The sequence below is a fragment of the Rhagoletis zephyria genome, unplaced genomic scaffold, assembly GCF_001687245.7.
Source record: "Rhagoletis zephyria isolate East Lansing unplaced genomic scaffold, Rhagoletis_zephyria_1.1 Rzeph_scaffold_00751, whole genome shotgun sequence".
Classification (NCBI taxonomy): domain Eukaryota; kingdom Metazoa; phylum Arthropoda; class Insecta; order Diptera; family Tephritidae; genus Rhagoletis; species Rhagoletis zephyria.
The window spans coordinates 172,973-189,398 of record NW_016157835.1 but is presented as its reverse complement, the minus strand read 5'-3'; the positions used below and the strand labels follow the sequence as shown (position 1 = coordinate 189,398).

The window sequence follows — 16,426 nt, the reverse complement described above, 5'->3', positions numbered from 1 at the left end:
TTATTCTTGAACCGAAGTTAAATGTTGCCGTGATTAGACTGTGCTCTAATCCATAGAGTTTGTTTAAGTTAGAAGAAAATAATTAGACAATTGTTATGCAAAAGCCAAATTTTACATTTCGCTTAAGCGAGTGAGTGAGAAGGGAGGGTATTTGTACTTTATTTCCCTCTTCTCCCTTAAGAAAATAATAGTTGACAGCATTGAATTCGTGTAGCAACAATAAAAATATTCTCCCAATTAAACATTATAGTCGGCGTTATCGACTCCCTGATATAAGTATGGCGTCGATAACGATATGTAATTGGGAGTTAAGGCTCTGTTACGTACGTGTTTTTACTTATAAATCAAAAACCAATAGACTTCTACGTATGTAATGCTGTGCGTTGGGTAACAGCTTGCACGCGAAGCTCATTTATAGCATTTTCAGTTTAATTGAAACTTTTTTCAAATTAAGTGAAACCTTTTTCAGGTTAAGCGAAACCTTTTTCAAATTAATTGAAACATTTTTCAGATGAAGCGAAACCTTTTTCAAATTAAATGAAATCTTTTTCGGATTCAATGAAACTTTATTCAAATTAAATGAAACTTTTTTCAGATTCAATGAAACTTTATTCAAACCAAATGAAACTTTTTCAAATTAAGTATTAAACATTTTTAAATTAAGGAACAGGAAATCAACTTAACCTATTAAGAGCCGTTTGTACCATGTCGGCTAACACTAAAGGCTTTGTTATGCATACTTGGCATTGCTTGAGAGTTGTCACATAAGGAATCTATTAAATGAGCTTCGCGTGGAAGCTGTTACCCAACGCACAGCCCTACATACGTAGAAGTCTATTGGTTTTTGATTTCTACGTAAAAACACACACAAAAACTCTCCCTTCTCACTCACTCGCTTAAGCGGAATGTAAATTTGCATAACAATTGTCTAATTATTTTCTTTTAATTTAAACAAACTCTATGGATTAGAGCACAGTCTAATCACGGCAACATTCGACTTCGGTTCAAGAATAATTTTGACATGTCCCATTTCTCTTTTCCTTTTCACATCATCCTTTACATGTACTCCCGAAAACAGAGATATTTGAAGTTTTATAAAATGAATAAATTATATGATTTGCCTAGTTACCAAAACCACTCGAAAATCACAGCAAACCAACCAACCTACCAGAGCTTTATTTTAAGAAATGAAACCACCAATTTTGGTCCAATTGGACCGAAANGGATTCAATGAACCTTTATTCAAATTTATCGAAACTTTTTTCAGATTCAATGAAACTTTATTCAAACCAAATGAAACCTTTTTCAAATTAAATGAAACTTTATTCAAATTAAATGAAACTTTATTCAAATTAAATGAAACTTTATTCAAATTAAATGAAACTTTATTCAAATTAAATGAAACTTTATTCAAATTAAATGAAACTTTATTCAAATTAAGTATTAAACATTTTTAAATTAAGGAACAGGAAATCAACTTAACCTATTAAGAGCCGTTTGCACCATGTCTGGCTAACACTAAAGGCTCTGTTATGCATACTTGGCATTGCCTGAGAGTGGTCACATAAGGAATCTGTTAAATGAGCTTCCCGTATAACGCACAGCATTACATACGTAGAAGTCTGTTGGTTTTTGATTTCTACGTAAAAACACGTACGTAACAGAGCCCTAACTCCCAGTTACACATCGTTATCGAGGTTATCGACGCCATACTTATATCAGGGAGTCGATAACGCCGATTATGATGTTTACTGGGAGAATATTTTTACTGTTGCTACACGAATTCAAAGCTGTCAACTATTATTTTCTTAAGGGAGAAGGGGGAAATAAAGTACAAATAATCTCCCTTCTCACTCACTCGCTTAAGCGAAATGTAAAATTTGGCATTTGCATAACAATTGTCTAATTATTTTCTTCTAACTTAAACAAATTCTATGGGTTACAGCACAGTCTAATCACGGCAACATTCAACTTCAATTAAAGAATAGTTTTGACATGTCCCATTTCTCTTTTCCTTTTCACATCATCCTTTACATGTACTCCCGAAAACAGAGATATTTGAAGTTTTATAAAATGAATAAATTATATGATTTGCCTAGTTACCAAACCCCCTCGAAAAGCACAGCCTTATTTTAAGAAATGAAACTACCAATTTTGGTCCTATTGGACCGAAACGGCAACACTGTATTCAACATGACTTGACCGTAAGGGAGAGCAACACGTAATAGCTAATTCAAAGTAATCCAAAAAAGAAGTTTCATTTAATTTGAAAAAAGTTTCATTTAATTTGAAAAAAGTTTCATTTAATTTGAAAAAAGTTTCATTTAATTTGAAAAAAGTTTCATTTAATTTGAAAAAAGTTTCATTTAATTTGAAAAATGTTTCGCTTAATTTGAAAATTGTTTCATTTAAACTGAAAATGCCATAAATTATATATATGATTTGCCTAGTTACCAAACCCCCTCGAAAATCACAGCCTTATTTTAAGAAATGAAACTACCAATTTTGGTCCTATTGGACCGAAACGGCAACACTGTATTCAACATGACTTGACCGTAAGGGAGAGCAACACGTAATAGCTAATTCAAAGTAATCCAAAAAAGAAGTTTCATTTAATTTGAATAAAGTTTCATTTAATTTGAAAAAAGTTTCATTTAATTTGAACAAAGTTTCATTGAATCTGAAAAAGGTCTCATTTAATTTGAATAAAGTTTCACTGAATCTGAAAACGGTTTCATTTAATTTGAAAAAGGTTTCGCTTAGCATGAAAAAGGTTTTATTTAATTTGAAAAATGTTTCGCTTAATTTGAAAATGGTTTCATTTAAACTGAAAATGCCATAAATTATATATATGATTTGCCTAGTTATCAAAACCCCTCGAAAATCACAACAAACCAACCAACCTACCAAAGCCTTATTTTAAGAAATGAAACTACCAATTTTGGTGCAATTGGATCGAAACGGCAACACTGTATTCAACATGCCTTGACCGTAAGGGAGAGCAACACGTAACAGCTAGTTCAAAGTAATCCAAAAAAGAAGTTTCATTTCATTTGAATAAAGTTTCATTTAATTTGAAAAAAGTTTCATTTAATTTGAAGAAGGTCTCATTTAATTTGAATAAAGTTTCACTGAATCTGGAGAAGGTTTCACTTAATTTGAAAAAGGTTTCGCTTAATTTGAAAATGGTTTCATTTAAACTGAAAATGCTATAACAGATTCCTTATGTGACAAATCTCAAGCAATGCCAAGTATGCATAACAGAGCCTTTAGTGTTAGCCAGATATGGTGCAAACGGCTCTAAATAGGTTAAGTTGATTTCCTGTTCCTTAATTTAAAAATGTTTAATACTTAGTTTGAGTAAAGTTTCCTTTAATTTGAAAAAAGTTTCATTTGGTTTGAATAAAGTTTCATTGAATCTGAAAAAAGTTTCGATAAATTTGAATAAAGTCTCATTGAATCCGAAAAAGGTTTCATTTAATTTGAAAAAGGTTTCGCTTCATCTGAAAAACGTTTCAATTAATTTGAAAAAGGTTTCACTTAACCTGAAAGAGGTCTCATTTAATTTGAAAATGGTTTCATTTAAACTGAAAATGCTATATAGCATGGTTTCGCTTGACCTGAAAAAAAGTTTTGTTTAATTTGAAAAAGGTTTCGCTTTGTGTGAAAATGGTTTCATTTAATTTGAAAAAAAAGTTTCATTTACAGGTCTATTCCGCACGTTACCGAAGATTTTGTAACCAGAAAATTTTATTACCAAAAAATTTTACCAGTTCCTGTCACCGCGATTCTAGGAACGTTGGTAATGCAGTTAAAATATTCAGCAATTCAGCTATGAAGGATTGTGCAAATTCTGGCAGTGCATATTTCACGGGGCAATACTTTGTTACTAGCTAAATGCTATATATGGAATCAGGGAAATCTAAATTGAGGACATTCTAGTTCTCTGCTTATTACTTATTGACAAATCGAAGTATTCCAAAGCATCACACCCATGTACTAAAACCTTATGAACCGTACTTGGCATGTCGTAATACTAACCGGGATTCCGCAGAATTATTAATATTATGCCAAAATTATCAATAAGACTTCTATCAATCGCCGCAATTTCATTTTGAGTTATTTTTTCTTTTGTGAGGCGGGATTTTTTATATTAGTTAATATTTTTTGTCCTTGTAAAATTAAAAAAATTATATGTCTTACAAAATTTTAAATGGCGGAGTACTTGAATCACTAAATAAACGGAACATCATCGATTTTAAAACGTGGATATCCTACATTTATGAATATAAAATTTGTAGAAGTAATACAGTGAACTTATTTGAAAACGTATAAGCACTTACCTCATATGAGTTTCCCGTTCCGAAATATATGGGTATAAACGCCAGCCATATAATGCATGTTGTGTACATTGTTAATCCAATAAACTTGGATTCGTTAAAGTTTTCTGGTATTTTCCGAGTTTTAATTGCATAAATTGTGCAGATTGTAATCAATATCATATTGTAAAGTTGCGAGAATAAAAACGACATATCTTGTATTTTGCATTTTAAAATGACTTCTGTTCGATCAGGATAATAAAAACGAGTGCCTGGTGGCTCAACTATCATCCAAATCATAGTAATCAGTACTTGTATAGCTATGAGGTGAAATAGATTTTAGTATAATATTTTAATCGATCCTTTCGCACACTCACCTATAAGAGATACAGTGATCACTACTTGGGATTGCGGGCTTATATACCTTAATCGTTGGGCTGATTTTGACGCCGAATGAAATATCCGCGAAATTCGGTTGGTTTTTGTTAGCAATGCACTATAAATGATTGAAAATCCGACACCAATGCCGAATCGTTGCGAAATACACGAGACTATCGTTGGTTTGGCTATCAACGCAAAAGTATTGCAATAGCAAACTAAAATCCCGAAGAGCAGCGTATAGCTGAGTTCGCGTCCTGAAGCACGCACCAGCGGAGTATCGTGGTTCTTAGCAAATAGTACTATAACAACGACAGTCATTATTATACCGAATATTGCAATCGCCAAGGGAATTAACGCAAACAAGGATTGCCATCGAATGTATTGAACGTCCAGCGCAAAGCAGGATAATTTATCTGGGTATGGCCAATAACCTGGCCCGCAATCTCTGCATGTAAACTCGTTAAGTACGTATTCGTATGGTTCGCAGTTGTCACATATCCAGCAACACGTGTCTCCCTTAAATGAAAAAAAAAACAAAAACAACGTTTAGTTTCAACGAAGTCTGCAAGTGCTCTTTTGTTCAAACACTACTCTGGATAACATTTTTTGACGTAAGGATCTTTGAACCTGTTTGTGTTGTTGTAGGATCTACACTTCGACCTTAGACCCATTGTGCCCTAAACGCTCATCATAAGGCCTTATGTAGCCCTAAAATACTGACGAAATCCAACAGTTTCATATGATGCATCCCGTCTTCTTCTATTGACCGCGCCACATTCCATATGGATGTGCAATGGCGCCAGTCTGCAATGACACGTCCGTATACGTGTTAAATATATCTCTTAAGCTTCCCTTGACAATGTTACTTTCGATAAGCCTTTTGGTCAGTTGTAGCCCGATGATGACATAAACATCCGCTTGGAGGTTGCTAGGTACTTCTCAATGGGGGTGGAGATCTCTGTGTACCACCTGAAAGTGTGGGCCGAATAGGTTTTCTAGAATTGTTTGGTTCCAAGGAATTTGGCTGCCCAGTTAAATCTTGAACGTTTTTTCTGGACTATTAAATCAGGGAGCAGGGAAACTTGGTTTAGATTGAATTGCATTTGAGAATTAATTTAGGTTAAAATTTCAGGGAAAGTTTAAGCCTCCAGCATCATAAACTTCGTAAGACTATTTCAAAAATAATAAGCGTGATTAACAAACGTTGGAGTGCAATGGGGTATAGTCGTTGCGCTGGGTATGCAGTTACAGTTGCATGGCTATACTCAATCCCGACTCTTGCGTCCTCGTTCGCGCAGTCTGGGCAACGTGAGCAACCCATGTGCGAGATGCGGTAACTAATCCGAATGGAGCCTTGGGTCACGGCAGAAAGAGAGGGAGCTTCGGTTGGGCCACCTCGACTTATTCGGTTTAAGGTTTCACTGAAGTCTGCAGCGTCTGTTCGCCAGTAGATGCGGCTGCAAGCGGGTGTCTGCTTGGAGCAAGCGGCTCGCTATATAAACGTGTATTTGGTTGCGAAACCACCCCCGTCCCAGCAATGGGTTGTGCGCTGGGCTTGGGACCCGCCACGTAAAAACCACTTCCAGTGAAGAAGCAAGGCAAAGCCTCGGATGAGACCCCCCCTTATGATGACGACCACGGCAAATGTTTAAAGGACTACGATTTGAGGGCATGCACCTGGAATGTCCGGACCCTTAATGGGGAAGGTGCCTCTGCCCGGCTGGTTGATGTCCTCGTAAGGACAAAAGCTGACATCACCGCCATCCAAGAAATGCGTTGGACGGGGCAAGGCAAACAATGTCTGGGGCCTTGCGACGTCTACTACAGCTGCCATGTAAAGGAGCGCAAATTCGGAGTTGGATTTGTGGTGGGAGAGAGACTCCGTCGCCGAGTACTGTCGTTCACCCCGGTGGACGAGCGTCTAGCCACAATCCGCATCAAAGCGAGATTCTTCAACATCTCGCTCATCTGCGCCCATGCCCCGACAGAAGAGAAAGATGAGGCATCAAAGGACCTCTTCTACGGGCGCTTGGAGCGCACGTACGAGCGCTGCCCCCGTCATGATATCAAAATCGTGCTTGGCGACTTCAATGCCAGGGTGGGCAAAGAAGGGATCTTTGGAACCACCGTCGGAAAATTCAGCCTCCACGACGAAACGTCCGACAACGGATTGAGGCTGATCGACTTCGCCGGGGCCCGAAACATGGTAGTATGCAGTACTAGGTTCAAGCATAAAAAAATCCATCAAGCTACGTGGGTGTCTCCGGATCGAAAAACGAGAAACCAAATCGATCATGTCGTTATAGACGGAAGGCACACTTCCAGTGTTTTAGACGTACGCACACTCCGAGGCCCAAACATCGACTCGGACTACCATCTTTTTGCAGCAAAGATACGCACCCGACTCCGTGCAGCAAAAAATGTTCGCCCAAATATGCAAGGAAAGCTTAACGTCGAAAAGCTGCAATCACAACAGACAGCCAGCGCTTTCGCTACTCGACTCTCACACCTGCTCTCAGAGAGCACTCTTCAACAAACCGACATATGCGAGCAGTGGAACCACATTTCCCGCTCATTAAGTACCGCCGCCGAAGAAGTAGTCGGATTTCAGCGAACCAGAAAGAACAACTGGTACGATGAGGAATGTCAGGAAGCTGCAGAGAAAAAAGATGTCGCCTACAGGGCCACGCTGCGATCGGGCGCAACGCGCGCTATGTGGGACCGCTATAGGGATCTGAAGAGGGAAGCGAGACGTATTTGCCGCAACAAGAAGAGAGAGGCAGAAATACGTGAGTGCGAAGAGCTTGAAATGCTGGCCGACAGGAGGAATGCCCGAAAATTTTACCAGAGAGTTAGGCGACTTACGGAAGGTTTAAAGACCGGGGCGCACTCCTGTAAGAACAATAATGGCGACCTAGTAACTGATGTCCAGAGCGTACTTAAATTATGGAGGGAACACTTTTCCGCCCTACTAAATGGCAGCAGCACAGAAAGTTGTGGAGAAGAAGAACCCGAGCCCGCAGTCGATGATGACGGAGTCGACGTTCCACCGCCTGACTATGACGAGGTACGTATAGCAATAACGCGGCTGAAAAACAACAAAGCCGCTGGAGCTGACAGCCTGCCAGCTGAGCTATTCAAGTACGGCGGCGAGGAGTTGATAAGGTGCATGCATCAACTCTTGTGCAGAATATGGTCAGATGAACGCATGCCCGACGACTGGAATTTAAGTGTGCTCTGCCCAATCCAAAAGAAAGGTGACCCCGCCATTCGCGCCAACTACCGCGGGATCAGCCTTCTAAGCATAGGTTACAAGGTCTTATCGAGCGTATTGTGTGAAAGACTGAAGCCCACCGTCAATGAACTGATTGGGCCTTATCAGTGTGGCTTTAGACCTGGCAAATCCACCATAGACCAGGTATTCACAATACGCCAAATCTTGGAAAAGACCCGCGAGAAAAGGATCGACACTCACCACCTATTTGTCGACTTTAAAGCCGCTTTTGACAGCACTAAAAGGAGTTGCCTATACGCCGCTATGTCTGAATTTGGCATCCCCTCAAAACTCATACGGCTGTGTAAAATGACGTTGAGAAATACCACCAGCTCCGTCAGAATTGGGAACGACCTCTCCAAGCCGTTCGCCACAAAACGGGGTTTCAGACAGGGCGACTCCCTTTCATGTGACTTCTTTAATCTGATGTTGGAGAAGATAATAAGAGCTGCAGAACTGAACCGCTCAGGAACAATTTACTACAAGAGCGTGCAATTGCTGGCTTATGCCGATGACATCGACATCATCGGTAACAAAAACCGCGAAGTCTGTTCTGCCTTTTCCAAGTTGGATAGGGAAGCAAAGCGCATGGGTCTGGTGGTAAACGAGGACAAAACGAAGTATCTCCTGTCATCAAACAAACAGTCAGCACATTCGCGCCTTGGCACCCACGTCACTGTTGACAGTTACAATTTCGAGAAAGTAGAGAATTTCGTTTACTTGGGAACCAGCATTAACACCGATAATAATGTCAGCATTGAAATCCAACGTAGAATCACTCTTGCCAACACACTGTCAATAGGACTGAGTAGGCAATTCAGGAGTTAGGTCCTCTCTCGACGTACGAAAACCACGCTCTATAAGTCACTCATCATGCCCGTGCTGGTATATGGCGCAGAAGCATGGACAATGACAACATCCGATGAGGCGGCTCTTGGAGTGTTTGAGAGAAAGATTTTGCGGAAGATTTACGGGCCTTTACGCGTTGGCGACGGCGAGTACCGCAGACGATGGAACGATGAGCTGTATGAGCTTTACAACGATATGGACATAGTGCAGCGAATTAAAATACAGCGGCTCCGCTGGCTTGGCCATGTCGTTCGAATGGACACCGACGCTCCAGCTCTGAAAGTATTCAAATCGGAACCCGCTGGTGGTAGTAGAGGAAGAGGGAGGCTCCCACTGCGATGGAAAGATCAGGTGGAGAAGGACTTGGCTTCACTTGGCGTTTCCAATTGGCGTCAGTTGGCACAGAGGAGAAACGACTGGCGTGCTTTGCTGAACTCGGCCAAAATCGCTTAGGCGGTTACAGCGCCNCAGCGCCAAAAAAGAAGAAGAAGAAGAATAAACGTTGTCGAGCCTAAGTCAGACAGATCTGTCTTGTTAAAATGTTCACAGCAAGACAAGGCCAGTTACCCCGCTACTAGCCTCGCAATGCCAGGTCAGGGGTTCACCGTCTCTTTCCAACTTAACAGTAGCCTTGTTTCCCGGAATGATGCAATGGTCTGCTGCAGCGTTGCCATTTTCACTCCGATCGGATTGACTCACTCCTTTTTTAAGGAACACTCCGTCACTCCCTAACTAGCAAAACACTCCGATTTTGAGATTATCAGAATTAAATATTTACTTTGAAATGAAAATATATGACCTTGTACTACGTTTATTCGTAAAAAAATTATTTTCAACTACCTAACTCACTGTTTATACCATGCAACAGTCAATTTTACACACCCAAAAATCAATATATTCATAAAACTGGGAGCCAAATATAGTATAACTGCGTTTTTACATTTTCTCTCTGACGTCAGAATTTTTTTTAAAGGGACTTTGAAATCTCTAGAATATGATTGAATAAGAACATTTTTCAAAAGATTCGGTGCACTGTAGAATAACAATATGGGCATCAATTAAAAGGAAAAATTCTGTAGAATATAAAAATAATTTAATTTTTGGGTGAACCAGGACGAATAAGTGTTGTGTCTTGTACGTTCTCTTTATTACTGTATCTTATATATATTTAACATAGGTAATTAAATACTATTTAATATAGTGTAAACGGTTATACATAAGTACATAGCTCGCTATGTAAGTATATAAAGTTCATGTTAATGTTAACATGAGAGTATGACTCGAGCATATAAGAGTAGGGAGCTTATGCTAGGTCTGCAGTGGTATAATATATATATTTATGCATATATAACATCTTCCTTTTTTAATTCGGTTTAGTGTAGCTATAGATTACAATTTAGAAAAATGGTGTTACAAGGAGTATTCAGTTTGTAATTTAAATATGTTATATCTACAGTAGTACAATGTACGTATCTATATATTTATGCATACATAACATAATATGGTTATTATCTATTTGTTAGGACTATCGTAGTTAAGTCTTGTTGGTGGTATGACCCTTCGACCTTTTTGAGTAACATAAAATCCTTCTGCACAAGTTCGATTAGTGAGAGGAATTTCTTTTTCGTCATTTTCTATTCTTTAGTTTTCTCTTTATTTACTTCTTCACGTTTTTTTGAATATGTTCGCGATTTCTTCTAAACAATGTTCCATTTTCATCCCTGATGATATGGGATCTGGGCTCTTTGCAATTTTCTACAATCGTTCCTGGACCAAATCGATGTTGGATTTCTTTTAAAAATTACACTTTCGCCGGGGTTGACTGGCAATAATTTTCTTGACGATTTTTTGCGATTTGGAATTTTCAACATATTTTTCATATTGGCTTTCATTAAGAAGTTTTGGTTTTAATATTTTATCGATAGACGGTATTTTTGTTCTTAGTTTTCTCGACATGAGGAGTTCGGCTGGACTAGGCAAGAATCCTTAGGGAGTAGTTCTATAATGAAGAAGCGCAAAATACGGATCGGACTGACTCCCGTTAGCTTTCTCTAAAAGGTTTTTAATTGTTTGTATTGATCGCTCCGCTAAACCATTAGATCGTGGAAGATATGGACTAGACGTTACATGTTCTATCTTCCATTCTTTGCAAAACAAATTGAACTCTTTTGAATTAAATGGTGGTCCGTTGTCGGAGATAAAAAGATTTGGAATACCGTGACTAGCAAATATCGATTAAAGTTTTGCTATAACCTGCAAACTAGAAAACCGGAATTTAATAAATCTATTTCTATGAATGTCGGCCGCTGTGGTGCAGTTGTAAGCAGTGCGCGTTTCCACTCCGCAACGCCTGGGTTCAAGCCCTGGTCAAAGCAACATCGCAAAAAATATAGAAAAAGGTTTTTTCTTAACAGCGGTCGTCCCTCGGCAGGCAATGGCAAACCTCCGAGTGTATTTCTGCCATGAAAAACAGCTTCTCATAAAATTACAACCGCCGTTCGGAGTCGGCGTAAAACTGTAGGTCCCTCCGCTTTGTGTGACAACATCAAGGCGCACACCACAAATCGGAGGAGAAGCTCGGCCAAACACTAACATATGTGTAAGCGCCAATCTATTATTATTATTTCAATGAATTTTGAATAATAATCAACTACCAGCAAATATGGTTTTTTTAAATTCGAAAATATCAGCGCCGACTTTATACCAAGGAATTTTTATTATTTCATGCTGTAAAAGTTCCTGTTTGGGGTTTGAATTTCTAAGCTTCATGCAGACTTCGCAATTAGAGACGATATTGAATATGTCATTGTTTATGTTTGGCCAATAGACAGACTGTCGAGCCTGGGCTTGGCATCGTTGGATGCCAATGTGACCTTCATGCAATGAATCTAGAACTTTTCGTCTAAGGCTGGTTGGAATTATAATTTGGTCGTTTTTCAAAATCATATTATTTATCACAGAAATATCTTCTTTTATGTTATAGAAAGGTATAACTTCTTTATCGACACCTTTTTTACTTTGCCAACCACTTTGAACGTAATGTATGATTTTTTGAAGTATTTCGTCCGACCGTGTACAAATTTTTATCTCACTAATATAAGATTCAGGCAGTGAAATATTGGAAATAAGTGACAAATCTTGATCAATTTCTGACAACTCCCTGTCTTTTAGGGGTCGTATTGACAGAGTATCTGCAATATAAAGGAATTTTCCAGGTTTGTACTGTACTGTTAAATTTTAACCTTGCAAACGTAGCATAAAGCGTTGCAATTTTGCTTGTATCTTATATAAGCGTTTATTAAATAGAGTAACTAAAGGCTTGTGATCAGTTTCTACCACTACGCTAGTCCCAAAGATATATTGGTGGAATTTTGTACATCCGAATAAAATGGCAAATAGCTCCTTTTCAATTTGAGCGTTGTTTACTTGACAATCAGTTGAGGAAGCTGACGCATAAGCGATAGGATTTCGATCGTGTAATATTGTAGCACCGACAGCAAATTTCGATGCATCGACAGAGAGAGTTAAAGTTCTATTTGGATTAAAATATGTTAATACAGGTGATTGCTTCAATAACACTTTTAACCTATTAAATTCTTGGTCATGGATTGCATCCCAGTGCCATTGGACGTCTGCGTTTAGAAGGTTTCGCAAATATCTATTTTGTACTGACAAGTTATTGATAAATTACCCTAAATAACCATACCTAAGAAACGTTGTAGGTCTGCGACTGAGTTTGGTGTTGGAATGTTTAAAATTGCTCTTGTTGGAATGTTTAACATTGTCCTAAAAGTATGCAATGCATACTCACTTCCTGTTGTTTTGTACTCTTTACTCCCTAAAAGAGTGCACCTCTGATATTTACTTAACGAAGGTTCGAAGATGTAATTTGCCATCTTCGAATTCGTTCCACCAAATTGAGCTACATAATAAAAATACGAGTTCAGTTAATTTTTTCGGTATTTGAAATATAAAAAAATTTGGCAATCGTGCAAAATCACCATCTCTATCGAAAACTAGGCATTCTTATGGTCAGCTGGTGGTTTTAGTCTCTCTCATTCAGATTTGTTTGTGAAATTTAAAGTTTTTAAAATGTCGAAGCGCCAGTTAGATTTGACTGCTTTTTTTTTGAAAAAGCCTAAAGTAACTGAAGAGCAGCCATCTTGTTCCAGTGAAAGTGTTGGTAATATATAAAATAAAGAAATATAAGGTACGTCATTCACTTTTACGTATTTTAATAGTTTATGCTCAAACTACCGTTGAGTCGGCTGCGGCCATATCAAAGAAGCATTCGGAGGACAGTCATTACCGTGATATTACAAATTTTCTGCAAAAGAAACTTAGTAATGTAGAAAAAGTAGAAGCTTTGGGCATGATTTGGTTTCCATCAGAAAGGTTTGTTTTCCCTTCATCAAAGCGTCGAAATTTAAGGTTTCAGCTAAAATGGCTGGAGTGGAGTTGGCTTTGCTATTCCCAAGTGGTAGATGCAGCATTTTGTAAGTTTTGCGTACTTTTTAAAACCAAAAATGAGTGCGGACAGGATTCCGTTTTACATCAAATCGACAAGATAGCTAAACAACAGGCGCTGGAAAATCGAACCAAATTAAAGCCAATCATTGAGACAGTTTTGTTTTGTGGAAAACAGGGACTTGCGCTTAGGGGGCATCGGGACGCTGGGCGGATAGACGACGGCAGTGAAATAAATGAGGGCAATTTTAGGGTGCTCTTGCGGTATAGACAGCAGTACGATACAAATTTAAGGAGTATGTTATCTGAAAGCAGTAGTAATGCAATGTATACAAGTTGGAGAATTCAAAACGAGATTATCAACATATGTGAGCAATTAATTTTAAAAACATTATCTGAAAAAGTTAACGCTGCAAAATATTTCTCTGTACTTTCTGATGAAACTGCTGATATATCTGGTGTAGAACAAATGTCGCTTTGTGTTAGATATTTTGATAATGATGACCTCGAAATCAAAGAAGTTTTTCTAAAATTCATTCCACTAGAAGATTTAACGGGTGAAGGTATGTCGAAAGTGATCTTAAAGGAGTTGAAAGAAATTGGATTAGATTTAAATAAAATGCGCGGACAAGGGTACGATGGCGCTGCTTCAATGAGTGGTCAATTCAACGGTGTACAAGCTCACATCTCCAGAAAGTACCCAAAAGCTTTATATGTACACTTTGCTGCACATTCGTTAAACTTAGCCGTCTCAAACTCGTGCGGGAATGTGTACATAAGGAAATGTCTAAGTGTTATAGGAAAATTGTACGACTTTTTCAATACTCCTAAAAGACAGCAAGTTTTGCAAGAGTGCCTCGAAAAACTTAAGATTTGTGACCACCAAAAACTGGAAAAAAAGTGCCCAACTAGGTGGATTGAAAGATATAATTCCGTATTTGTCTTTATGAAATTTTATGATGCTTTGATATTGGCTCTAATTCAAATATCTAATTGGGATGGAAAACATGTTTCTGACGAAGCTAATTTGCTAAACTGCGCCATACAAAAAAGTGAGTTTGTAATTGCTTTGTAATGTATAAATCAAGTTTTTAGCAAAGCCAAAATACTTTGCAAATTTCTTCAAACTCAAAATATTGACTTAAAAGAAGCGGTTAATTTAGCCGATATTACTTTGCAAGAATTATCTAGGATAAGAGAAAACGTTGAAATGGAGTTCAAAAATTTATACGATATTGCTCACAAGCAAGCAGAATCGAATAGCTCCACTTTGAGGAAACCAAGACTTTCTAATGCGGAAACGTTAAACGTCGAAGATTTTTATCGTATCCATCTCTTCATACCATTTTTGGATGCATTTATTACCAGTCTGAGTGATAGGTTTTTTAAGCATAAAGACATACTTCTTGGATTCAAAGTTCTTTTTCCGGAAAAGGTGTCTAAACTTGACGATGATGGAATAATTAGTTTAAAGAAATTATTTGATTTTTACTGTGGCGATTTGGATGGAGATTTTGAAGATGCTAAAATGGAGATAGATATTTGGTATAAAATTTGTTTCAACTTGAAACCTTAAGAGAGGCCAAAAAAAGTTTACCAAGCTATGCAGCTGTGTCGAAAGGACATGTTACCAAATATATTCAATTTATTTACCATTCTAGTAACTCTCCCCATAACAACATGCGAGAATGAAAGATCATTTTCATCACTCCGTAGACTTAAAACATATTTAAGAAGCACAATGTCACAAGGACGATTGAACGGTTTAGCACTTCTTTATTTGTATAGGGAACTCACTCCCGCAGTGGAAAAAATTATAGACAAACTTGCCGAGCCATCGAGGAAAATTGACATAAAAGTGTAAAAATTTCATGGAATTAAATAATTTATTTTTTTTTAATTCTTTTTTAATTTTGTATTACTTTTGAAAGCTGAGCGGATCTTGCGTTTATAGAACTTTTGATTAAACAAGTAATTTCTAGGCAAAAACACAACTTCAATTCTCATATAAAAATTTAGGAGTACCATTAATTTCTTAAAAATGTTTGAATTCCTTGTTAATTTTATGTAAATAAAGTGCAATTTATTTATTTATATTAATTTATTACATACAGTACATAAAACTTGCATAAATGTATTTTAAAGAACGTATTATCCGAAGCTAAAATTCGGTATTTTCAGGTGGTATATCTTTAGAAGTATAAACCCCCCCCCAAAATATATTCCTGGGTGCGCCCCTGGATATGGTACTCATTTAAAGTATCGCTTTAAAAATATCGGGTACCCATTAATATCGAAATAAAAAGACTCGATATTCCAAATATCGATACCAAAATCCAAAAAAATTATCTGAATATAGGTTTCGCATATAGGCCGCTGGGGTGTAGTGGTTAGAAGTGCGCAAACCTTGAAAATGAAAAACAGCTTTCAGAGTCGACATAAAACTATAGGCACCCCCTTTGTGCCACAACATTAAGGCCCACGTGACAAATCGGAGGAGAAGTTCGGCCAAACACTAACATATTGTGTAAGCGCCGGACTTTATTATTATTACAACACGTAGAGATTGAGGTGCTGACTTAAACACCGAGGCCGCGGGTTCAAATCCCACCACATGCAATCCTAACCATAGTACAAATTTCTGCACTTTAAAGCCCAATAAAGCCAGGTAATATTAGGTTCACTGAGAAAAAGACGCATTATAAGAATAAAAATATTTTATTTGATTACCGTTTAAAAATGTTCGTATTTAAATCAAGTGAAAAGTCTTAACAAAATGGATTTTTCCATTGTACATACACTACGTACATATAATGGAAATATTCAATTCAAATACTCCCGTATTAAAATGAAGCATTTTTCACTACACGGATGGCGTTTTGCACGTCTCGGATGCTTTTTCATATGAAATTAAGAAAGTATATGTATACAAAGCATGCACAGCGATGACAACACATCATGGTATGACATAATGCACTAATCGCGCGCTGTGATATTGATTCAAACTCAACATTTGAAAACACTTTTACATGTATGCCTGTAGCTGAGTGTGCAAAGACGCTTGATACAATTAGTTGTGGCCAAGAGGGTCCGGGTTCAATTCCCATCAGACCAGTGGCGTAGCCAGGATTTGGCT

At 37.7% G+C, this 16,426-nt stretch overlaps 1 protein-coding gene across 1 annotated transcript in view; it reads right to left on the bottom strand.

Moving 5' to 3' along the window:
• Positions 1–4,162: 4,162 nt before the first annotated feature.
• The window catches only part of LOC108361385 (metabotropic glutamate receptor-like), a 140,486-nt gene continuing 128,222 nt past the window's right edge, over positions 4,163–16,426 (bottom strand). The window contains exons 5-7 of the mRNA XM_017613995.1: positions 4,697–5,216; positions 4,344–4,639; positions 4,163–4,274 (exon numbers count right to left, since the gene is read on the bottom strand). Of these exons, the coding sequence (XP_017469484.1) occupies positions 4,200–4,274; positions 4,344–4,639; positions 4,697–5,216 (891 nt within the window). The 3' untranslated portion in view covers positions 4,163–4,199. The remainder of the gene's footprint in view (positions 4,275–4,343; positions 4,640–4,696; positions 5,217–16,426) is intronic.